General features: G+C 37.7%; 1 protein-coding gene across 1 annotated transcript; it reads left to right on the forward strand.

The window, feature by feature from the left end:
- The first annotated feature begins 776 nt into the window (after nt 1-776).
- Nucleotides 777-25530, forward strand: LOC149831061 (uncharacterized). Its single transcript, XM_090011960.1, has 9 exons — nt 777-918; nt 2817-2982; nt 8453-8518; nt 8660-8794; nt 11621-11837; nt 15231-15417; nt 15585-15769; nt 18527-18644; nt 24895-25530. The coding sequence occupies exons 1-9, from the start codon at nt 807-809 to the stop codon at nt 25041-25043; spliced, it is 1335 nt and encodes a 444-aa protein (XP_089868086.1). The 5' UTR covers nt 777-806; the 3' UTR covers nt 25044-25530.
- Nucleotides 25531-27152: the final 1622 nt, after the last annotated feature.

Below are 27152 nucleotides of genomic sequence, written 5' to 3' on the forward strand. Positions count from 1 at the left end.
AGCTAAAAGTAATAGGATATTACAAAAAATGCATTGTTTCATACCTCTAAGCAATAAGATTTCATCTTCAAACCTATTGTTTGCAAACCAAGTGCTTTAATCATTTGATCTAAACTATTTTTACAACTTAAACGAGCTTATATGAGCTGAGTCCAGCTGAACACCTATTTTTCATGTTTGGCTTACCGAGCTCATTTTAGAAGTTTGAATGAGCTCTTTATGAGCCGAGCCATCTCCGAACTGTAATAAATACGAATATGATCCCAGATCCAAAATATATGTTGCAGTTAGGGATGTCAATGGATTTCAAATATCCGATATTTGGTCTGATTCTCAACCCGATTAGTTGGATTTGATTAAGAAAACTGAATCCAAATACTAATTGGATCCAAATTGGGTTTAGGATTTCATGAGTGACCCCTACCAATTTCCGATTTTGATGCATATCCTAATCGAATCCGAATATATGTGGTTTTCCAGATATGGCATTAGCTTTTTCTCATCCAAATCCAAGTCCAATTAGTCAATATCGGATTAGTTAGATTCTATGTTGGCTACATTCGACCCGAAACTAAACCGTTTGCATCACTAGTTATAATACCAAGAAAATATACATTTTAGATTAACGTTCGGATCGGTTATGAACCGGCCCATAACTGATCACTGGATCTGCTCCCGCCCTGGTTTGCAACTTCTGCTTCCTGATTCTTTTATAGGCCTCATGCTCTCACCAGCAGCAGCGTCACCTGAAGAAGAGGATGCTAGCCTTCGCACCAGCTAGCCTCTTTCTGAGTGTAAAGAAGCAAATGCAGTGCCCCACCTCCCTTCTGTTGAAACCTCTCATCGTTGCCTCTCTTTCTTCCTCCTCCACCACCAACTCCCCAAGCCCCCTCCAAGAAGCTGCTGCCGCCACCCCAGGTCTCTCTCTCTCTAAACTTTTGTGGGTAGCAGCCATCTTTCATTAGCTTCTCTTGAAAAAAAGAGGAAGCCCAATATGACTTGCTTTCCGTTGTAGATAATGGATTGTCGGCGCAGAGAACACGATTCATTCGGAGCATTTTGCTTTTCAAATAAAGCTATAAGTGCAGAGCGTGCTTTCTATGCTTATAAAACCTCACCTGAGGCAGTAATCCTGATTCGTATTGAAATGACCATGAAATGGAACTAAAATATGAAGTTCTAGTTGTGTATTTGCTGGTTGTTCACTCTATTGCTCTTTTTTGCACATTATTGTCAAAATGTTGATTTATACAATACCAAAATATTAGCGATTAATGGAAATTAAGCACCCCCCAATCTCCTTGTATTCGTTATTTCGTCCAATATTTCCACCATAGCTCATAAATTTTGATGGTAAGGTTTGAATTTTTGCTATCGTCTTTTTTGTGAGTTTTTGGGGATTCCTCGCTTTTCTCTTTTTCCGTCCAATACATTGCGGATGATGGAGACGTACGGTCTGTAGTTCAAGTGTTTGATGTTTCCAACTATTGTTGTTCTCTATATAGTAAATAGAGACCTTTCAAGGCAACATATGAAGAAATCGTTACTCTGTCTCATATGAAAAGGTGCTTGAGCATTAACAAAGGCATTTTTATCTTTTTCAACTACCACTCGAAATAGTATTTGATGCAGTGAGGGATTGCTTGCAATTTTCTCGTCAGTTGATCAGGCTCAAATATCAACATATTTTCCTGTTAGTGTCTATATCGTTATTTCAATCAGTACCTTTTGAGGATAACATTGTAAAGGAACTCGACGTTTTCCTTGTTGTCATATGACATAGGACTTGACAACAGATAAGGTATATTTTCACCGACACTAGTGGAGTTGCCAACTCGCAACACGTCGGGTTATCATGATTCTTCTCACATGCTTTCTAGGAATTTTTTTCAGCTAATTGCTCTTGGGTATCTTAAAACACTTAAGACAGTGTGAACACCATGTGGCACACCACAACTCTGCATTCAACCAAGGCCATCATTGCTCAACAACAAAGAAACCTTAGTGGCTTAAGCAAAGAGTTGTTGAAACTCTCTAAAGCGTAATGGGGTTGATATTTAAGTAAAAGTTGGAGAATGAGAAGACAAAAGGAAAAGTAGCAAAATTTTAGAAGAAATCCAGCAGTGTGAGCAAATAAAGAAAGATAATGAAATAGGCTGGAAAAACTTCTTTGGTTCATTTGAGTTCTTTGCCATCAATTTATGGTTTTGCTCACTTGGAGTATCCACTGCCTTATTATCACAACATCTAAGTCTTCTTAAGAAGATCATGGACATACTTTGTTTGAGATATAACATCTGGTTGAGATGTCGCAACTTCTATACCTAGAAAGTAGTGTTGTGTTCTTAGACCTTATCTGTCAAACACTTGATTTATATACACTTTTAGTCTTTGAGTTTCTTTACCAACATCTGTTTCTATGATATTATTCATATATATTGTGAAGATCAGTATCTTCCAACTTTTTCCACAAACAAAATATGATCACTAACACTTTTTTTATACCACCATCATAACAACAACAATAATATTGCACCATTTTAATCATAATAGACTGTTTTAGTTCATTCCGTTCTACATGGCAGGTACCTGTATGGTTAACATTTACTGGGGTTGTACATTCTTCTTCATGATTTCTTCTATTTCCATAAATGAACCATAGGTCTTCCACTACTATTTAAGTGACAGACTGGTTTCCTTTTCTGTGCAATCATTTATCTTTCTTGTAAATAGTTCCTTGTATATTGTGGTATCTATATGAGTTCTCCACGCTTTATACCAACATTAATTTTGTGACCAGATCTCTGGTACTACAGGTATACCAAAGGTTGTTTTGAAGAAAGGGAAAACACAGTTGTTTCGAAATGGAAGTCCAATGGTGTATAGTGGTGCTGTTGACAGAATAGTTGGTAGGCCTCCTCCCAAGACTGGAGATATTGTGCTGGTGACAGATGGATCCGAAAAGCCAATTGGGTGGGGGCTGTTAAAATGTAGCTCCTAAAAATCATTATTGTAAATATAACTATATATATTTATATACATAGAGATATATTTACATATAATATATTATATGTACATATATCTCTCTATATATAAATATATATATATATATATATATATATATATATATTTATATATATTTACCCGAAAGGGTATTTTTGTCATTTCCTGTTTTGCGCATATTCCCTTTTAGAATATGTTGTAACTTTCTTTTTTATTTTTTGTAATTCTTTTTTTCTTTTTATTTTTTGATATTTTTTAATGTGCATTGAGGGTCCCCCAATAGAGTCGTTGGGGCCCCCCAACGGTCACAAATGTGACCGTTGGGGGCTCCCAACGACTCCTTTGGGAGCCCCCCCTTTGCACCTTCTTGCATTTGTATAAATAGGGGTGTTCCCCCCTTGTATTTCTCAAGCTTGAGAGTCTCAAGCATTTGCTTCTATTTTATGAAATACATGCATTATTGCATGTTTATTATTTATACGCTTTTTGCGTATTTTGTTCAAGTGTTGTGAGAGTGCTTTCGTGCACTTCTTTTATAAAGTATTTGTGCTTGTATGCGTATTGTTTCTTCATAGACAATTTTACATGGTATCAGAGCTCGGTTGGTGATTGAAGATCGTGGGATCCTCCTTTGTTCGAGTGCCTCGAAAACTGTGCCTTCAGATCTTTAGAGATTGAAGTGGTAGATCTTGCTTCTCAAATATTTTAGAAGGATCTTGTGCAAACTAGAAGTTGAAACATTGTGTTGGTACGCCCTTTTTCTCCTTCTCTTTACGCATTAATGGGTGAGAAAGAGTCTCACTTTGCCCTTGGCTTCAAGTTGAATGGGTCCAACTATCATATTTGGGTCGGGAATATGGAGGCTCAGATAAAAGGAAAATGATTGTGGGGTTATGTGCAAGGCACAATTCTGGAACCGGAACCCAAAATAACCGTAATGGACGGAAGTGAAATCAAGATTCTTGAGGGAGAGGAAATGATCAAAGCTCTTGAAGAATACTCCAAGAAGCACGACGAATGGGAAATGAAGAACTTCAAGATTCTTTCTTGGTTCTTTGCATCCGTCGAAACAAAGATTAATGCCAACATTATCAAGTTCAAAAAAGCATCGGAAGCTTGGCATTATCTCGAGAAAATGTATACATCAAGAGATCTATCCCATAAGTATTACCTTCAAAAGAAGGCCCTCTCCCTTATTCAAGGTGAAATGTCTATTAGGGAATATTTTGCTGATCTTTCCTCTATTTGGGATGAGCTTTCTATGCTTGAACCAAAATGGAGTGGAGAGGCAATTGAACTCCGCCACAAGCAACTTGAAGAAGATCGGTTCTTCAATTTTTTGAATGGGTTGAGACCGGAATTTGAGCAAATAAGGTCATCACTTCTATCCTCATTTACTCCTCCCTCTCTTGAAGATGTTGTCACCAAATTAAGTGGTGAGGAGACTCGTATGAGTTTATGTAAACAAGGATCAAGTGTTCTTATGGTTCCTTGTAATCATGAGGTCAATGCCGTATCAAGACCCGAAAATAATGTAAAGACCTATCGTCCTCCTCATTTTAAATTCCAAAATCAAGGAGGAGATGGTGGACAAAGAGGAAAGAGGGACTATAGCAAGACTATATGTCATTTTTGTAAAGAATCGGGGCATATCAAGCCCGTATGTCCCAAATGGAAGAAGCTTCTCGCTATGGCCACAACCGGTGCACCACAAAAGGAAGAGGCATCATCAAGTGGGTCACTCTCGTTGAACCAAATAATGGAAGCCCTTCAACCTCTTCTCAAGGGAGCTACATCCGGTGCCGCCGTGTCTACTTCTTCCATTCCAGGTAAAGTTTCTTGGCTTTTGGACTCAGGTGCATCTTTTCATATGTCCCCAAACATGTTTTCACTTTCCGATTATTCAAAAAATGTTTCTCCATCCTTTGTTTCTACTGCGGATGGAACCTCTCTTGAAATTAAAGGAATAGGTAATTTTGAAACTCAAGATTTTTTTATTTCAAAAATTAGATTTATACCTAAACTTAACTTAAACCTTCTCTCTGTTTCTCAACTCTCGGACCATGGTTGCGATATTAAATTTTCATGTGATAAATGTTTAATACAGGATCGCCGGTCCGGGAAATTGATTGGGGAAGGCTTTAGAAAAGGCGATTTATATTATATGGAATCTCTTCAAGTTCCAAAATCCTTTTGTAATGTTGCCCGAAACAAAGATATAAATGTGTGGCACAAAAGACGTGGTCATCCTAATATCACCAAGTTATCTTATTTGCATTTTGCAAAGGACCTATGTAAAAGTTCTTTTTCTTGTAATGACTGTATTCTCGGAAAAATGAAAAGTTTACCTTTTGAGCAAAGAACTATGTTCTCATCTAAAACCTTTGAAATTGTTTATTTCAATGTTTGGGGACCCGCACCTGTTGTCTCAAAAGGAGGCTTTTCTTATTATGTTATTTTTGTGGATGATTTCTCTAGATATTCATGGATCTTTTTTCTTAAGTTCAAACATGAAGTTTTTTCGTGCTTTAGAACCTTCCTTTTAATGATCAAGAATCAATTTAACAGTAACATAAAGATTTTTAGAAGTGATTCTGGAGGAGAATATCTCTCCAACCAATTTAAAATATATCTTGAAGATCACGGAATCATTCACCAAAGATCTTGTCCTAAAACCCCTCAACAGAATGGGTTGGCCGAAAGAAAACATAGGCATATCATTGAGACCACTAGAACCCTTCTTATTTCCCAAAACATCCCTAAAAATTTTTGGGTTGAAGCAGCTCTTGCTTCTGTTTATCTGATAAATCGCTTACCTTCTAGAATATTAGGGAAAATATCCTCTTTTGAGATTTTATATAAACTCGAACCGGATTATAATAGGTTACGAGTCTTCGGGTGTAAGTGTTTCATACTTACGTATAAGAATGACAAACTCTCTCCCAAGGCTATCCCCTGCGCTTTTCTTGGATATTCTGAAACTCAAAAGGGATTTCGGTGTTATGATCTTCGAGAAGATAAGTTATATGTCTCTAGAAATGTAACCTTTTTGGAAAATGAAAGTGGATTTGAAAAAAATGTTTCTCAAAAAGAAAATTTTGATTACTCCTTCCTTTTTGACTTATTGTCTAGTAATGATGATATATTTAGTGATGATAATGTATCATCAAACCATGATGAGGACATTAAGGGTGATGTCGAAGAGCATAACCAACAAGAAGACAGGATTTCAAGTGATCCAATAACATACTCACGTAGAAACTAAGACACCTTTAGAAGTGCTATTGATCAATATAGTGAACTTGTTTCTGTTCTCGATCACCGAAGATCTGAGAGGAATAGGAGACCTCCAACTCGTTTTGTCTCTTTTGATTCCTTTTCACCCCGATATAGGGCTTGTCTTAGTGCCATTCATTCTTATTTTGAACCAAGAAATTTTGAAGAAGCTAAAAAATGTATAGAATAGCAAGAAGCTATGCAAAATGAACTTAATGCTCTTAAAAGGGCTGAAACTTGGGATTTCCAAACTCTACCCATAGGAGAAAAAACTATAGGTTGTCGATGGGTTTTTAAGGTTAAAACTAAGAGCGACGGATCCCTTGAAAGGTATAAAGCTCGCTTAGTTGCAAAAGGGTATGGGCAAGAGTATGAAATTGATTATGAAGAAACTTTTGCTCCTGTAGCCTTAATGGTTACAGTTAGATGTCTTATCACTATTGCATCTAATAAAAATTGAAATATTTTTCAAATGGATGTAAAAAATGCTTTTTTAAATGGTGATCTTAATGAAGAAGTGTATATGGATGCTCCACCAGGCATGGAGATCCCTAAAGATAAGGCTCTTCGTCTTCGAAAGGCTCTTTATGGTTTGAAACAGGCCCCCAAAGCCTGGTATGACAGATTTACCAGTGTAATGCTGGAAAATGGTTTCTCCTCATGTTATACTGACACTGCTCTATTTACTAGAAAATCTAAGGCAAAGATTGTAATATTATTACTATATGTTGATGACATGTTAATTACAGGTGATGATGTTCAAGGAGTCAAGGGTATTAAGTCCGTCTTGACTTCAAAATTTGAGATGTCAGACTTGGGTTTTCTGACATATTTTCTTGGAATTGAGGTTGCCTATTCGCAACGTGGTTATTTTCTATCTCAGTCTAAGCTTGCTTGTGAGATTATTGACAGATCAGGAATTTCTGATGACAAAATATGCGAAACTTCTGAAGTTGTGGGAGCAAAAATGAAGATTGACGACACATCGCCAGTCAGTTTCAGCATGCTCCTACAACCGTTCATATGAGTGATGTGCTTCGCATCATCAGATACTTGAAGGGAACGGTGAATAAGGGAGTATTCTTATCCTCTTCTTCTGAATTAAAATTGCTTGCTTATACTGACTCAGATTGGGGAGGTGACCCTAGTAACCGTCACTCCACCACTGGTTTTTGTATTTTCTTAGGAGAATTTTTGATCTCGTGGCGATGTAAAAAGCAACAGAAGGTCTCCTTATCATCCACTGAAGCCGAATACAGAGCCATGACATCTACCACCATGGAAATAGTATGGATTCGACGTCTTTTGGAAGATATGGGAGTAGTTGTCAAAGAACCAACAAAGCTATGCTGTGACAATAAAAGTGCAATCTACATTGCCAAGAACCACACCTTTCACGAGCGAACAAAGCATATAGAGATGGATTGTCATTATGTTCGAGAGGAATACTTGAAGAAGGTCATTGATCTACCATATGTGACATCTGAGTATCAACTTGCCGACTTCTTCACAAAAGCTCTATGTTCGCCCAGATTTCATTTTCTTCTTGACAAACTTGCAGTTATCACACCGTAAGTTTGAGGGGGGGTGTTAAAATGTAGCTCTTAAAAATCATTATTGTAAATATAAATATATATATTTATATACATAGAGATATATTTACATATAATATATTATATGTACATATATCTCTATATATATAAATATATATATTTATATATATTTACCCGAAAGGGTATTTTTGTCATTTCCTGTTCTGCGCATATTCCCTTTTGGAATATGTTGTAACTTTCTTTTTTATTTTTTGTAATTCTTTTTTTCTTTTTATTTTTTGATATTTTTTAATGTGCATTGGGGGTCCCCCAATAGAGTCGTTGGGGCCCCCCAACGGTCACAAATGTGACCGTTGGGGGCTCCCAACGACTCCTTTGGGAGCCCCCCCTTTGCACCTTCTTGCATTTGTATAAATAGGGGTGTTCCCCCCTTGTATTTCTCAAGCTTGAGAGTCTAAAGCATTTGCTTCTATTTTATGAAATACATGCATTATTGCATGTTTATTATTTATACGCTTTTTGCGTATTTTGTTCAAGTGTTGTGAGAGTGCTTTCGTGCACTTCTTTTATAAAGTATTTGTGCTTGTATGCGTATTGTCTCTTCGTAGACAATTTTACAGGGGCTTGTACAATTCCTTTTCAATGTTTTGTGTCCGTATAATGCAACTAGAGGATGACGCAAGACAGTATAGTTATTCTTTTAAATGAATCTGTAATTTGGCATGTCCACTAGTGCTATGCTTGGCCATTCTCCTTTCTCATTTTTTTTATTATAGATACAGTTGTGCTTTGTTCTCATTACTGTTACTTCTGTGTGTTCATTGTAGAGATCCATCGTGTGTGTTCAACATGGAAAGATTGCTTGAGACAAGGTTAAATGATGCTGTTGATTTATGGACATGTTTGGGGCTTCCTAATGAAGATACGAATGCCTTCCGGCTTGTGAATAGTGAAGGAGATAGGCATGTGCCATTTTTGATTTAATCATGAACATTTTTTTTTATTTATTAAGCAAAAACAGGCTTAAATGCATGGGACAAACTTGCATTGCAACAAGGGCATCAAATTTGAATGTACTGTTAAGATAAGTTTAAGTTTGATCCATGAAATAAAAATTGACTTGCTGGAGAAAAAATAATATAATTTCATTGTATTTTCATTGGTGGCCGGGGCTATGTTTGTCCTTTATGTGTTTGAGTTGCCGCTTTTGTTAGTCTCTAATATGTAAGGGTTCTATGATCACATGTTCTAATTGCTAGTAGGATGAACCAGCGTAGTAACAAACTCAGCTTTAGTGTCTTTTCTGCTGCTCCTGCTTGCTATATTTTCTCTTCATTCTTTGCTCCTTCATCTTTGTGCCTTTTCTCTTGTTTTCCTTATCTTTCTCAATGTGAAGCAATTTTTTTTCCTTGGATCAAACCCAATGTGAAGCAATTTTTTTTCTAAGTCAAACTTAATGTGAAGCAAACTTTTAGGCTTATAATCATAGTTCCTATTGTTTTCATGTTCTGCATCCTCATCCATATTCACACTGTGGTGGAATCTCAGAAGATCATCACATGATGCCAACAATGCAGTGAACAAGCACCTGAGTACTTCACTTTCTGCTAACAGACTATATCTTTGTTGTCGATGAAGATCTTTAAGGAAAAATATGTTTCAGTCTATTGTATTGTTGAAGGTATGTCAATGTTATGATTCTTCTGGAAGAATATAGTGGCAAGGTCTCATTGAAATAGACAAAGCAGACCAACATCGTAAACAAAGAAACAAAACAGTAGATGACTAGGACATTCAATATTTCCCAATCCTTAGAGACACAATCCAAGAAATGTCTAAGCCATGGGATCTATTGATTGCATATAGGAACTTCTAACATTGAAGCCTTGGGTGTAGACTTTCAACTTCATGTATGAGCCCATCAAATATCCTTCAGTTCCTCATCTGCCATATTATCCATCTTGCTTGGAATGTCCACTATTGCCAAATTAGATTCCATTTAGATATGCATTTCTTTGCCCATGGAGCTAAAATGAGATGTCAATTTTTTTAGATAATCTTGGAAGTGTTCTATTTTATCACATCGATTGTGCTGAAGAACTATATCAGAAGTATAAGCTGCATTAGAGCTTGGTTCATAAAAAATGATAAAGTGTAGAATTTGAGGCAACTTCTAGTTCGAGTTGTTGAATTTATACATGCCTTGTATGATTCCCAACCCCCACCCCTTCCTCTGACTATTAAATCTGCCTAAAGACAACCCGATTTGAACAAGGCCTTAATAGTAATCTCTGTTACCGCATTGGAGAGCCTGTGTTTAGCTCTTGCTGGCCATAAATGTTATCTTGCCATTTTGATGTTTAATGGAATAAATGATATACAGCATTCGGGATCTGGGAATCTTACGTTCAGTGCAAAAGGAAATTTAGTAATATTCTAGTGATTAGGCCAATCTAATTTGAAAAACTAATACAATTCACATATAGAATTGCATCATGTCTGCATTACTAATAAAGATCTTGTATGCCTTGTACTTATGCGAGTTGGACATAGGATGGTTGGACTCAAGTAGTATTTGTACTACTTATCCTAAGAATAAGGTAATAAGGACAGGACCCTTTTTCTTGGCCAGTTATATTTGTACATTTTTCTTAATCATAAACAATAAACTGTTTATCCAAATGACACCTTGGTGCGTTAAATAAAATAAAGGGATATAAACAAAATTTAATTACATTCAACCATCTCATAAAAGGATAAAATAAAGACATTGTTAGGAAATTGTAGATTAGATTTCTAAACTTGTCTATAGGCGCATTGCCAAGGGTAAACAGACAATATGGTAAATACATTAAAAATCAACAAAGCAGCACTGAACCGTTGATAATATCATTGCCCAGGCATGATATGGTAATGCACCATTCTCATTCACTACTCTTCAAGCTGTTTGTCCTCATGAAGAGCTTGGTACTGCATATTTCTGTCTTGTTAAAGCTTGGGGAAAGTCTCAATGCTTTAATTTCTGGACCTAATGTAAATGTAGTCTGACAAAATCAGTATAAATGATGTTTTAATACTATTGGAAAGCCTAATTTCTCACAAAAAAGAAATTATTGAAAAGCCTAAAATCCATATCATGATTGAACACATTATAAGCATGCATGTGCATATAATATATGCATTTCCTATTTTTGTGTACACATTGCTCTTGGTACAGAAATATGTGTGGCAAAGATTACTCTATGCAGTACCACCGAGGTGGTATCCCATGTGGTAAGCCGGGTCCTGTGTCAAGCTGAAGGCCCAGGATCGAATCCCTCTGCCGCATGGGGCAGCTGTTGTTCTGGTAGGGGTCCGCCTAACCCCAGCTTGCCTTTCAAAAAAAAAAAGATTACTCTATGCAGTTGTTCCCAAATGATATGGGTATGTTGCAAGAGTTTATTAGTTTATACAGGATCTTTGCATCTATTTAATTACATATAAATTCTAAACTGAAATATCAAACAAGGTTGTTTGAACTAGTTACATTGGGTACTTATTTATTTCAACCTTTCTGATCTATGTCCAGTTTGCAATTTTAGTGCCATATTTCTACATATTTAATATGTAATTTGATACTACAATAATTAGCGGCATGCATTCTAGAAGTGTTTGCTTAGTTAAGCTTGAACTTGAATTATTGCCAGTTCAAGCAGCAGATTATGTGAATTCAATTTCTTGCTTTCTCTTTCCATCTTGTAGCTGATTAGCTTGCTAACTTTATATTGTGGCGAGTAGTTTTGGTGCAGGTTGTCAGGTCTAATTGTTGATGTTTTTGATGATTTTGCTGTTATTGCATCATCTGCTGCATGGGTTGAGAAGTATAGATCAAGTATAGAGTTGTTGTTGAGTAAGATCCATAAGATTAGTCGCACCTGCTGGAGGCCATCTATTGACATCTTAAAAGAAGGACTGGATTTAGGAGCAAAGAACCATGATTTATCCATTCCCAGCAACATAATTAAGGTGTAACCTCTTGAGTACAAGTTGGTGCATTATTTCTTAAGTTATGATTGTAATGCTTCTTGTGAATGTCTTTCCTACCATATACTCTTATTGCTTCCATCTTGTCTTATGGAAGATACATAAATTGAGTTGTCCTAATGCGTTTTTTCACCACTTTTCATGGAAGCCAGGACATTGCCTGCATGATTTTAGTGCATGATGGGCTATGCACATAAAATTGGCTAATTGACAATGTGTTACCATATGATTGATATAGTATGCAGTTTGGGCTATAACATTCAATTTTATTGACCAATTTTCTATTCAAACGGCAAGAACTATGAAGAGGGGACAAGAAGAACACAAGGAGGGAAGAGAACAACTCAAAGTTCTCATTAGGTTTACGTAAAAGAAAAGCGAGTTCCTTATAAGAGTCGACCCCCACTAAGTAAAGACAAAATAAAAATAAAATTGTACATGACAAAACTACCCCTGCTAATGCTATAATGTACAAAATAATACTTAAGGTGAGGAGGCAGCACATGATTAGTAATACACTATTTTACATAATTCTGAACACTCCCCTTCAAACTTGGGATGATTTAATGGAATCATTCAGAGTTTGGAAAAGAATGAGTTGAAATGAGGAGCAAAACTCTTAGTAAATATATCTATAATCTGATTCTTTGAGCTTATATGTTTCAAAGCAATAACTCCATCTTCATAAGCCTTCTTTTATAGTGACAATTTATTTAAATGTGTTTAGTTCACTCATGAAACTCTGGATTCTTTGCAATATGAATAACACTCATATTGTCACAATATAAATAAGTCATCTCCATAACGGAGACTCCCAACTCATCCAATAACCATCGTATCCAAATAATCTCAGCAGTGACAACCCATAGCTCTATATTCAGTTTCTGTTGTGGACAAGGCAAGTCTCTGTTGTTTCTTGCTTGTTGATGAAATCAGGGAGCTTTCAAGAAAAATACAAAAATCTGTAGTGGAGAGACGATCTCGAATAAAGCCTCCGAAATCTGCATCATAAAAGGCTCTTTACACTGTGATAACTATCCTAGGAGCACTCATAAATTGACTGACTACATGAACAACATAGGTAATATTTGGCCTGTATATGGTCAAGTATACGAGACTCTCAACTAGTTGTCTGAATACTACAATATTATCTAACTCTCTTTAAATTTGCATCCATAGGAGAATTGACTCTTCTTGAATCATATATCAATCTTGCTTTTACCACCAAATTTGTCACATATTTATGTTGGGACAAGTACAATTCCCTTGCAAAGTAAGTTATGTTCAGACCAAAAAAATATTTCAGATGCCCTAGGTCTTTTATCTCAAATATGCTAGCCAACTTTTTCTTGGTCTCCTTAACTCTTTCGAAGTCATCTTCTGTGAGTATCATATCATCTATATAGAGAAGTGATATGCATTTTCACAAAGGAAAACACAAACAAAGCAAGGTCATGATGACTTTGCTCAAATCCAACTACTATATTTTGAGGTTCAACCTCTTGCACAACCTGATCAAAACTCTGAGCAATACATATGTCGTCTTGAGCGTATGAGACCAATCAATTGACTTAAAAAACATGGTTCATTTGGGGCAATAGCCAAAGAAATTTATCAAGGTCCTTGACTTTATGTATATCCACCCATCTGCCATGATGCTACACTTAGTTTTTCTCTATAATTGTCTCATCTCATCACAATATGCCTTCACTTCTTTCACGTTAGTATCTAAAACTTTTTCTCTCAAAGCATGATATAATGTCAGTTTATATACAAGCCCGATATTGGTTATGACATCTATCATAGCTTAAAAATAAAATAAATTTATCACATTGAAAGAAATGCAAGCATCATATAACTATCTCTCAACCGCGATATTTGCCTACTCGACTAAATGTTGAGGAGTTATAGCAGCCCCACATGGGCAATCTTTAAAATAATCTCCTAATAGAGCCTCTAGCTCTATCTCTTCTTGAAGAATTTCCTTCTCCTCATCTTCTTTTTGTACCCACAATGGCACTATTACTGGCACCAACCATACCTTTCTTCTTTGCTTAAGAACTTCCTACTTTTGATTCTATGTTAGGAGTTGTAGGATCAGAAATAGGGAGCTCATCTTCGTCATACACATCCTCTCAAGGCTCTGCATACTCTATTTCTACCTCATTCATCTCTCTTTCTTGTCTTTTTTTTGGATCAAACTATCAAGTAATTGTTGGTATTCCCATTTCACGATGTCTAGCAATTTCTTTGACGTGCATGCAGCTACATTAAGATGTGTTCCAGTTAAATGATGCTTCAACTAAGAGATACCACTCGAAAAAGTATTTTAGCAATAGTTGCACTTGATTTTTAATTGGTTTTCACTCACTACTTAAGTGCCCCATTGCCATGTCGGATCCTCTGATGCCGTCTTCCAAAAAAAACTCAATATGAAGCAAAGATTAGGTATTTTTTACCTTAACCCACTTTCTTTAGTGGAAAAACGGTGGAATTGCACTCTTATTTGAGAAAATCGCAAAAGCCCTCTTCCTAGCGTACAAATCGCTTTCACGGTTGCTAAGGTGCATGGGTTCTCTTCTAATGACCTCTAGACAAATGGAGAAGTCATCTCTCAAAAGATATTTAAAACTCAAAATGAAAAAGTAACTTTCTGCCTTTTTAAAGTGTGTTGATACCATATTGTATGATATACCCTATATCGTACAATACAGGTCGATAAAGGGGTGTATCGTATGATACACCTGATACAGGTACGATACACACTCGTATCGCAATACACGTGTGAATAGTATCGCAAAACCCAAAACTAATGATACGTATCGTACCATATAGTACGATACTTACAACACTGGTTCTAATGATATTTTAGACTTGGGGAAAAAGTCGAGGGTAGGAGCTTTGACATTTTTCTCTTTTTTTATGATAAAAAAATTGCTTAAATGCACAAAGATTTTCTACTGTTTTTGATGCATGTAGAGGCCCCACACCAATTTCAGGGGAAAAGTCCTGCTGGAATTTTATCATCGCATTTAAATGCCCCTTAAATGGTGGAAAAGCGTACTGTGATTCCGTTAGAAACTGCTAACTGCTATCGAAGTGGTTGTGCTGGCACTTCCTGACAATTTTTTTCTTTTTCTCTGTTTTTTGGATAAGGAACATTTCAAAACAGTTATTCCAACCGTAATAGGGTAATACGTGCAGATGGATTGATAGATGACAAGAATTCAATGCTCAATGGGCTTCCTAGTGGTGATATCTAGATGCAACCAATTTTACTTTCCGTATCTTGTAACTCTCTCAATGTCATGAAGGTTCACGTATTGTTTTACTGTAAGTAATAAGTGATGCTCAAAATTGTGGTTAAATTTTCAGGTCATGGAGAATAGTATTTATTATTCAGTCTCCCTTGATGGGCAGAAGACTGGATTCTATGCAGATCAGCGTGAAAGTCGCTGTTTCATATCCAGAATTTCTAAGCATCAGAGGGTTCTTGATCTTTGCTGCTATAGTGGAGGATTTGCACTTAATGTTGCATCTGGTGGAGCAGCTGGTGTCATTGGTAGGTGTCTGGTTGTTCATTGTTTAAGATCTTTAAATTTGTTGGCACTAGGTTTGAGAAAGCACGCTTTAATGAGTAAAAAGTCTTGATCTACAAACTTGTGCACCACATGTAAAATTTCTGCTACCTGGTCTTCATAATTGGAAGACAAACATTATTGTATTCAGGGATCGATTCCTCATCAGCTGCTATAGAGCTTGCAACGGAAAATATTCTTCTTAATAATCTTGACCCTCAAAGGATATCATTTTTGAAGGAAGATGCAGCAGAATTCATGAAAAATGCTGCTTCTAGAAAAGAATCATGGGATCTGATAATCTTGGATCCACCAAAACTAGCACCTTCTCGAAAGGTACCTTCCTGCTATAGTTTTATCAACCTCAGATTGATGTATGATATGTTTTGCTTCAGGAAAAAAAAGGACATTCCTATTGTCTAAGGCGTCACCTTTCTGGGGACAGTTTATGTAATTTCTGTTTTTCTTTTATTTGTTTGCTTGCGCCACTTGTGAATGACAAGGATATAGTTTATTATCTTAAAATAAGGGTTTCATATGTAAATAAAGTTCTTAGGTGCCACCTCTCATCTACAGATGAAACTTTAGGGGCTAAGGGTAATTTATATATCTTTTCTCTATCTTCTACTCACTTTCATCTCTCCTTTGTTAGTTATGCTAGAAAATTTACAGTCAAGTACTGTGTCAACATTCATTGCCCCAAATAGAGAATCTCATAAATGAGGTATCCAACATAGTGCATGTTTTCAGTGTTGTCATACATTGTAATAGACTCTGATTGAAAGTTCATTTGTTCTTACCCATGCCACCTGACATGCTTCTTTCGAAGATGGACAAAGTAGGAGTTCTATGAAAATGTTGTGGCCCTGTAAGGCTATTTGGACTAATCTAGTTAAATAAAGTTTGTCATTGTTATTCATGTTATTGTGCATTTGTCAAATTCAATTTCTTATATGAAGATAGTATTAACAATATTTGCATGTGTTGAATGAAACATATGAATATCTACATTTGTGTTCTTTCCTCTGTTTATCTTAAGTATTGGTATTGGTTACAGAAAAAGTTAAAATCATTATAAAAATTATCATTAGTAAACGTCAGGGGAAATTTACCCTTTTATTAAGGCTAGTTTTATACCAACGTAGATATAGAGCCATTACTTTGTAGTATGGCCTTGCTGATGTATTTTGTGAATTTTAAAATCACTTCAAGTAAGAAACTTAGTGGGTGATTGATTATAATGGAATAGGTTGTCACTTGTCAGTAGGTCGCTGGTTATCCAATCCCTGTGAGTCAGTGATGGCTTGGTGATTATTACGAAACTCTGACATTGAACTAATGAATTTGGACCTACTTTGTCTCATAAGAATGTGTATGACATTTAGGCTGGCCATGTATGGTGCTGGGTATTGGAGAATTTCTTTTGTTTCCTATTGGAAATACTGCAATGTGGATTATCCAATTTCTTGCCCACCACGACAATGTTGTATCATATTAGTTATGGTTTTTTGCGAAAGTTTAAAGTGATTTCTAAACTCAAATGCTTTTCTGAAGTTCTTAATAGCTTGTGTGAAAAATAAAATCCTATTTCAATCTTTTGGATCCATTTTGATAGAGTTCATATAAATCAATTTCCTTTCTATTTTTCATAATGTGTTGATTTGAAGTGTTTTGCATATATCTTTTTTGGATTGTATGTGTATGGGTCATGGTCACCCATATTGGTCATGATAATTGTTGGTGACGGTTTTCTTCTGAACTTAAAAAACAACTGGTTTTCTTGGGAAAATATTGGTTTTTCAACATTATTAAAAATCTTAACAAGTTGTTTCTTAAAAAGATCTCATGATGGTATTGTTGCAATGATTATGCTTTGGTTATATTTTAACATGGTGATTTTTTTATATTTATCTTTTGCAAAAGTCATATCTTTATAAGCATACTGGAGGTCTAAGGCCCCCCTCTTTAACTCATTAATTAGTTAGTCATTATGTCCCCAAAAAAAGGACTTCGTCTAGCAGGTTTATGATGTGAGTACAACACTTCTACCTTGTGTAATAATAGGAGCGCCTGATACAACTGAGGATAGGGATTCCTCCAGCTAACCTTACAATTGTTAACAAGTCGACGAAACCTGATCCACTCATGTATGGCTCTATCTCTCTTTGTTCTCTGCACACCATCTTTTGCTCAGATTCATTGCTAATTGTTTGTTTCTTCAGCAGAAGTGAGTCTTTACCATAGAACCATCTAACAGCAAGAGTCGTTATTGCAGAAGATTTCTGCTTGAATGGATGTCAAATGATTAGTTACCAACCATCACAATATTATAAGAATATCAGGCTTTTAAGTGTGTTTTAAAAGAAAAAATTGTAGTGCAATATTTTTTAAAAACTTCAAAATGAAATTTTTGTGATCTTTCTTGAGACGTTAGGGTTTTTAATTTTATTGTTACTTTTTAAAATGTCATTTCACAAGGGGAGTCACTTATTCCTAAATTATTCCAAAAAAAATAAATCATGACATGATATTTCTGAGATAAATGCTGATGGACCATAGTATAATGGTTCAGAAGCTTAATTTTTATGGCCATGAGAATTTTCGATGTGGATAAATTTCACAATTATAAGTGCATGCCGTTACATTATTTTCTTGTTGTTATTGTTATTTTCTGAAAGGCAAAATTCATTATCTGCTTGGATACCAATATATTTGTAGATGGCTGCTAATTATGTCTAAAATGACAATTTCTATTGTACTCTATGGCATGAATATATGCGTACAATAACTTCTAGCAGCTATTTTTTATCTGCAACTCTTCTTGATTTCTAGAACCTTCCAAGGTAAGCCACAGAACATTTCCTTTTAGTCACCTTGAAGAATATGAGGTAGCAAACTTGTATTTTAGGCGCTTGTCTTTTGTCCTCATCGCTTATCTTCATTCATTTGCTTATGGCCAGAAATCTTGCTTTTGAAATGTTTGTTTCTGTACGTCTTCATAGCCAGTCAAATTGATCTGTTTGAAGTAATTGGTCATCCACAATGCCTTGAATCACTCGGTGACATTCTGTTGACTATTTGACATATTTTTAGGTTCTTCAGCGTGCATCTGGTATGTACAGAAGCTTAAATTCTTTAGCTATGAGGATAACAAGGGAAGGGGTTCTCCTTATGACCTGTTCATGCTCAGGCGCTATGACCCAAAGTGGGACATTTTTGCAAACTCTTCAGGAAAGTTGTTCACGTTATACTTATCACTTACTAGTTCATGGAATTATCTTGTTTTGAACCATATATCCATGTTCTTGGCATTTTGTTTTGCGTTTCATTTGGCACATGAAAGATGACATAAAATGTTTCTTTGTCAGAACAGTACACACGCATTATTCTTCTCTGTGCTTTGATTTAAGCGTAGTTATTCCAGAGGTTTATAGCCTTCAAAAGCTTTCAATGGGGCATTAATTGGATTTTTTTTTGTCACTATCATAGTTGCTTGTGATAATTTTTCAGGCTCACTGGTTTATGATGTGCTATAATCTTTTAATTATGTTGCCTTTTCAATGGTTTACCTTCTTTGAAACATTTCCGGTAGTTTTGGTAGATGGAGACAGAATTGTGAGAGCTGATGTTCCTTTTAGAAGGGCAGAATCAAAGTATAGTGTCGAACAAGTGGGTGTAACTGTTGAGTTCTATGGTGGTGAACTCGATGGAGTCAGTTATAATGATCCTATGACCTGATACCAACTACATTCTCAACTTATTATGCTCTTTATCTCACTGTTCTGTGAATCTATTTATGGCAGGAAGCATGAGTACATCTTGGTTTTTATAAATGAGTTGAATCCTTCACCTGCGGATCTTTTGTCTAATATAGACATTTAGGTTTTAACCTGAAAAGAGTTGCATTTTTGTAACCAAGTTTCTTTTGGTGTATTCAGTTATTTCTGTAGGACATTAATTTTATTGATCTTTTTCTCTTTTTCATTTGCGAGAAAGTGCACGCTTTCACTCCATTATTCACTAAATTAGGAACATTTGCTTGTTGGCGTTACCTGAAACAACATGCACAAAAAGCGTACCTGCAAGTGTATCTGCTGATGCCACAGAGTGTGCGTGCGGGTGTTTGGCGTTCTCCTCATCCGGTCGACGCCCACGATGAGCCCGGGCCTTAGGTCGATGGTGAGCAGGATCCTATGCCTGAGTTACCAGTAGAGGAAGCGAGAGCGGGAAGCGAGGCACTTTCAAAATTTTAGGAAGCGGGAAGCGTGGGATGACTTAGAAGAAAATTATGAACCGTTTCAGAAGTGACCTAGGAAGCGAACCGAAAGCGAGGGGGAAGCAAAAAATAAATAAATAAATAAATAAATAAATGGGGAAGCGTGGGGGAGCGCGCTTGCCATTTATGGGAAGCGTGCTTTCCCCCCCAAAAAAAAAACGTGCTTCCCTGCATGTTTTGAAAGCGCGCCGTTTTGCGCTTCTCCATGCGCCTAGGCGCTTTCGGTAACTCTGCCCTATACCACGTCATCTGTATGTGGAATTTGGGTAGACTTGCAGCGAAACTGTCATCATTTTTGTAGCAGCCAACCCCCTTATATAATGAGAAAAGAGGCAGTTACGTATGTAACTTTCGCCCACTATCGTCCCATTATGTGGTCAACTAATGTGGCCCACTAATGGTGTCAAACTGGATCACCTAAATGGGTTGGACCCAGATCCGTTATGTCCAACATTCTCTCACTTGATCCATTGACACCAAAAGTGCACTAAATCGAGGTTTATACCGTTATCTCGATTTAATTCTTCATGTGGGTTCACATGCTACCCTTTATCATAAGGATGAATCATATGAGTTATAAAGATGAACACTCTTTTATGAAATGTCATATTCTCATGTATTACACTATAATTCACCTTCAGTGATTTAACATGTTAAAATTACCTTTATGAATAGGTTGGTCTCTTACCTATTCTTCTATTGGTCCTTTAATATTGTTATTCTGCTATTCTCTCTAACCCATAGGAGAGATTTTTTATGCAAAATCAACAATTTACAAAGCCGTATAAAATCAAATGTGATCACATAATGTATTGTCATACATAAAAAGAAATAAAAAAGACTCATCCCCTTTACATGTTGAGAATACAATCCTGGTGCTAGCCCTTTAGTAAGGGGATCTAGAGACATTTCCTTCGTCCCAATTGTATCAATACATACCAGATGATTCTCAATCCTTTCTTTAACAACAAATTGTTTTAACTCTATATGTCGACACGAGATTGAGCTCTTGTTATTTGAAAAGGACACGGCTGTTTCATTATCACAAAAGATCTTTAGTGGATTCTCAATAGAACCCAAGATCCATAATAAAACTTCTTATCCAAATGGCCTGAAATAAAACTTCGTATAAAATCAATAATTTCTGTCCTAATGGATTTCAGAAATTCTTTCACTGTCTTACAGTGAGAGATGACACCTCAAATATTCTGAGCTACTTGCGATTACAAAAAGCAACATGCTAAGAATATTCGAATACTCTCACTTCTAATGAACATCATTTTGAGCGCTCTCATTTCTCATAGACAACCTTCAAAATGGTTGTTTTATTCTCCGTATGAGTGGGAGATAAATCGCTCTATACGAGATTTAAAAAGATAAAAGTGAGACATTTTATTTTCACCTTTTCTGAAACAAACATAGTTGAGCCATTATCATTCCACTTTGGTGGAAACAACAATATTGATAGTTGCTCCGTCTCTTCAATTCTTAAGTAATTGACTTCAATTGGTGAAACTAGCAGATCATATAACCAAAGGCAAATCAGCATTGTACCTTTGGGTACAAACATGCTTCATGGACTGGAAAACACATCTACTATAACACCCTGTGTGAATTTGGAACACAACGACCTACCTTTGGGTATAATCGATGTTTCATAAACGCACACACAATCATAATAGCGAATCTTAATACGGTCCAAAGAATCCTTAATCAATACGACTCATATCACTTTGGTGATAACATAAATCAGTCAATCAAGATCTTTTACCGAAAATATATTCGTATTATGGAGCATGCCCATGCACACATATAAATGCTTGTATATTCATGACAAGATATACTTTATATCAAAAAATACAAGTTCATGCTTCCACTTATATGCATAAACTAATTTTGATGATAAAATGTCATGAATTTAGTCATAATTCATGCTTAATGCGTAAAACCATCATGCATGACTTAACCAACATGGAACACATGAATTAATATGCATAAGTCATGCTTTTCATGCAATAAAATCTTTATAAAGCATGAAAAATAACAATAGCAAGCTCATATGGGTAAAACCTAGAGTCCTCAAGCAAGAACCAGTCTTACACGACCCCGAACCGGTCTGAAAACACTCTGAACCAGTTTTAAATGGCCTTAAACTGATCATCTAAGGTTTCAAACCGGTTCTGAACCTTATGAATCGATGTCAAGTATGAACAAAAGTTCATAAAACTCTATAACCGTATGCTAAAATCCTTGTATCTTCATAGATTTATGAAAACAGGGTCTTAGCTTCTCGGAACTGGTGAAAAACTGGAAGGAATCGGTAAAAAACGGCTTTGAACCGATCCCGGAAAAGGGCCTAATCAGTCATAGATCTGGTTCAGTTTCAAACAGTGCCAAGATCCTGATCCGGTTCATATTAGATCTAGGTCTGACCCGGTATAAGTTGGATCCGGGTCTAACCCGGTATAAACTGAATCCGGGTCTGACCCTGTATAAACCGGATCTGGGCCTCCTATTAGATTCAGACCCGAATACCTAGTGGGTTCGGACCATAATCCGATCCGAATAGATCTGGGTCTTAACCCGGTTCAATCGGATTGGACCAGACCCGTAACCAAATGGGTTCGGACAATAACCCGATCCAAAACTGAATCTGGGTCTTTCGAATTAGACCCAGACCCAAATACTTGATGGGTCTGGATCACAACCTGGTCCAAAATATTTTGGATCTTGACCTGGTTAAACCGGATCAGACCAGACCCAAAACCAAATGGGTATGGCTTCGTTCCAACCGGGTCCATCTAAGGGATCGAATCCTTAGTCTGATCCAAAACGCTGGTTCTGACCCATACCCGGACCCGGTGCTGAATGGGTCTGGGACTATAAGATCCAACCCATACCTGATGCCTTATGGGTCCGATCCTGGGACAAAACCGCAGACCGGATCCAGGTGGATCTTGGCAGACCCGATCCACCCAAAATGGGTCAGATCGGGTCTCCACCGGGTTGAAATACCCGATCCGACCCGGGTCACCCAATAAGAACCGTATAAGACGTGCATTCGGTTTCCTGAAAAATCGAATGCATTCAGTTTCCTGAAAAATCGAATGCATTCTGTTTCTCAGGAAACCGAAACATCTTGATTGACAGCGACCCACGCCGCCGATCAACCCCACGATGACGTATGACGACGGACACCGGTGCCCAGCCGACGATGCATACCGGCGAGGGCTCTATGGTAATCCCCAACGAAGGTCACCCCCCTTTCCTACGAAAGGGTTCCTCTATCGGCCACCCAGTCCGGAGGTCGACCATTACTACATTGGCGAATGTCGGTGCTCCGGTGATCGATCACATCTGCCAGCAGTGCTGGTGAGGCCGCCAACCATCATTCCCCCGACGGTCTCCGACGACAGCAAACCAGATTGCAGCCCGACGATTGAAGGAGCATGGGGTTTTTAAACCCCGGACGCCGGCCATCCGGCGATCTCAACCCCATTCCAGCCTCGGTGACGTCTGCGGTGACTTGGGCGCAGGCCGACCACCTTGTAACCCGACGACGTAGGGGATCTCAGGCGACGGCCCATGGGATCGAAGGACTTCGCCGGCGCGGCGACCCAATTGCCGCCTCTTCCGGCATATCACTCCATGGCGATCAGCTCGTTTCCCCCAGCAATGGATCCATTGCAGCCCCACGGTTGAAGGAGCAGAGAAAGGGGGTTTTAATCCCTGGATAACATGCATCGCCAGGCGGACGCCGACAACCTCCCCCCCCCCCTCGGCAATGCTTCAGGTGACAACCCCGACGACATCCTGAGGCAAAACCCGGCACCAACAAAAACCCTTGCAGCCCGACGGCTACATATTAAACCCTCGATCTATTTTTTTTTTTTAATGAGGGTCTTCGGGAGGTAACCGGCATACGGCTGCCGGGAATGGCAGTCGCCCCACGACGATTGTTACCGTCGACCAGCGACCCACGGCGACCGGTGGTCACCTCAAGTTGGCTATGTCGCCGGTGAAGGTTGTTGCCTCATGACAACAGTCTGCAGGGAAACGTTGTTGCCTCACAGTGGCAGTAGCCATTTACTGGTGACCAATGTTGACGGGTTGAGGAAACGTTGTTGCCCCATGACGACAGTTCCAGTCTGTTGCAGTCGCCTCACGACGATAGACTACTAGAAAACAATCACCTCACGGTGGTTGTTGTTGTCAACCTGTGACTTACGTCGCCCCACGGCGACAGTCGCAGCAAACGTCAGCAGGCCTGCACGTACCCATGCGCAGCGGTATGCGTGGTAGTGGGCCCATAACCCAATGTTGGCGTTACCTGAAACAACATACACAGAAAGCGTACCTGCAAGTATATCTGCTGATGCCACAGAGTGTGCGTGCGGGTGTTCAGCGTTCTCTTCATCCAGTCGACGCCCACGATGAGCCCAAGCCTTAGGTCGACAATGAGCAAGACCCTATACCACGTCATCTGTAGGTGGAATTTGGGTAGACTTGCAGCGAAACTCATCATCTTCGTAGCAATCAACCCCCTTATATAATGAGGAAAGAGGCATTTACGTATGTAACTTCCACCAACTATCTCCCCATTATGTGGCCCACTAATGGTGTCAAACCGGGTCACCCAAATGGGTTGGACCCAGATCTGTTATGTCCAACATTGCTTTGAAGTACATCTTAGTGCTTTATGTGGTGGAATTGGATTTAATTGAATTCCCTTGTATTGATTCCAGAATTGTCATTTAATGAATCAGTTCATGTCTGTCCATGATGACTTCGCTCATTTGGTAAGGACTACTCGTGAATGTCACCAAGTTAACACGACATCATGAGTTTGAAACCCACGGGTGCATGTCCTTTGCCGCAAGGCCAAAGATGGATGTATTCCCTAGTGGGCAAGATGGGTGTATTCCCTGGTGAACAAAGGAACCTGAGGTTTTATGTCAATGAATGTACGAGGGTTTTTTCCCTATTATCCAAAAATTTCATAGGAGAATGTTTTGTATCTACATCTATACTTTGGGTGAAAGTTGGTCAGTCAAGTGGGGGATTGTTTCACTTGTTTGTCTTAATGTTTTGCATTTAAAGATATTTTGTTCTAAGTTCTAACCTCTTATGGATGACTGTTTTCAAGCCCTTACAGCGCTGCATGAATCTGATATGACTTCTGAATAATTTAAATGGCTGATGCAGGGTGCTGCTTCAATGGCAGGAAGGAGAATTACTGTTCTCCGTCAAGTCGGCGCAGCTTCTGATCATCCTATTGACCCGTCTTACCCAGAGGGAGCATATCTTACCAACTACTTGCTTCGAGTACTATGAAAAAGTTGCTAGCTGCTTGGAGATGGGGTTAAGATTTGGCCAGGTCGCCATGATGCGCAAATTGAATTTTGTGTTGTTTTTCATGAAACTAACCTTACAGATATGATCTACATGGTTTGGATAGTGGGAATCGACTCTTGGCTCGCCCAATAGGTATGTACGATTTTATAATCCTTAAATCAATAGCTCACAATGTGTGATATTTTCTCTGCTCAAAATTATGTTTTTTGGTCGAAAATTTGTGATCCAAGAGCTGGTCTCTAGCATTTGAACCATGCTCGATCTACCTGTGAGGTCTGATTGGGTCAACATGAACCACACCTATAATCTCTAACTCATTCGGAATGTCAGGTTGACATGACCAAATGGTCCCCCTTGGAGATGTTCTTTCAATTGTAAATGGGATTCTTCTGTTTTTGAGTCTACCTACTCTAGTCCATTTTGACTGCATCTTCTGGTGTAGCCATTTCTGTTGATTATCTGAAAATTATATTAGGTTAATCATATTATATACAATGTGCTCTCTCTCTCTCTCTCTCTCTCATACGCACACACCCGTGACCTGATTATAATCAAGCAGGGATAAGGGGAGGTTCAATCCAAATTCAAATTTAAGTGATAGTACTGGACTCAATTGAAAAGGTTGAACGAGGGTTTTCCACATCCAAAGTGGAATTGGAGCCGAACTGACAGAACCCAGAACCGAATATAGACCTAACACAGTACAAATCTGAATATGAATCTGAAAGTCCAAACATGCAAGTCTGAATCCTTGATCCGAATGTACATCAGACTGCTAATGAGCTCACAAGATCAGGTACGGGTATGACTGATTGTAAGTCCCAGTTGGATCTGTTCCATCCAGGGTTGCCAGAAACTCTACTTACATATGAGAAACTCATTTCTTAGGAAACTGTTTCCGAAATCGGAGACCTAGCATTTCCAAAACTTGTGGGGAACTTCTAAAAATGCATTCACCACTCATTTCTGGAGTTGCCAGAAACTCTACTTACATATGCGAAACTCATTTCTTGGGAAACTGTTTCCAAAATCAGAGACCCAGTGTTTCCAAAATTTGTGGGGAACTTTTGAAAATGCATGTACAACTCATTTCACATCACATGGGAAACCTATTTACTTTATATAGAAAACTCGTTTCTTTATTTGGAAAACATATTTTCCTACATTTCTTGTAAGTTTTCTTTAAATAAGATTTTTTTAATAAAAAGTTGGGATATATGTGTTATTCAAAATTTTAGTGCACGTCACATTTTGTTAGAATGTTGCAAGTTTGAACCCCAAATGGTACCGTTGTATAACTGGTAGGTAGGGGTGGGGTACCGGGTTGAAACCCGGCCCATTATATAAGTGGCCTGGGCTCGGGCCAGCCCGCAGGCTACTTGGGACTGATTTATTAAATTTTTTAATAATATAAAATTTTTGAAAATTAACTATTACATAGTAACTTGGATAACTATTATTATATACTTAATTAGTTGCATGAAAATTTGTTATTTGTTAATTATTACTATTTACTTAATTAGTTGTACCGATTAGAAATTAGTTGCATGAGAACTTGTTATTCTCTCATTAACCCATACTTTCAGTCAAGCATTTATGCATTTTAAGATTGGGTCAGCCTGGGGTGGGTCAGACCTGGCCTGCTTCACATTGGCCCGTTTAGCCAATGAGTTGGGCCATGGACTTCTCTTCAAACCCGAACCCATTAAGAGGGACAAAACCCAGCCCGAGCAATGGCCCAGTCCATTAGTGGACCAGGTCGGGCCAGCCCAATGCCCACATCTACTGGTAGGTGTCTGCCTAACCCCAGCTTTTTCTTTTGAAAAAATTAATTACTTATTTAAAAAAGCTAAATTTTGTATACATTAAAAGAATGCAATTTTTTTAATGTTTTTTTTAGTGAAATGTATTGTATGAAATTGAAAATAAAAAAAAATAACGTAACTACATTATCTTTTCTTATTTCTTTGTTCTATCAAAATCTATATATGTTGCATTAAAATACTTTATTTATGATATTTAATAATTTTATTAAAAGTAAGCTAACTATGCACTTATTTATACGAAATACAACCAACTTTATAATAG

Source organism: Nuphar pumila, chromosome 7 (genome assembly GCF_984573655.1).
Source record: "Nuphar pumila chromosome 7, dmNupPumi1.hap1.1, whole genome shotgun sequence".
NCBI classification, from domain to species: domain Eukaryota; kingdom Viridiplantae; phylum Streptophyta; class Magnoliopsida; order Nymphaeales; family Nymphaeaceae; genus Nuphar; species Nuphar pumila.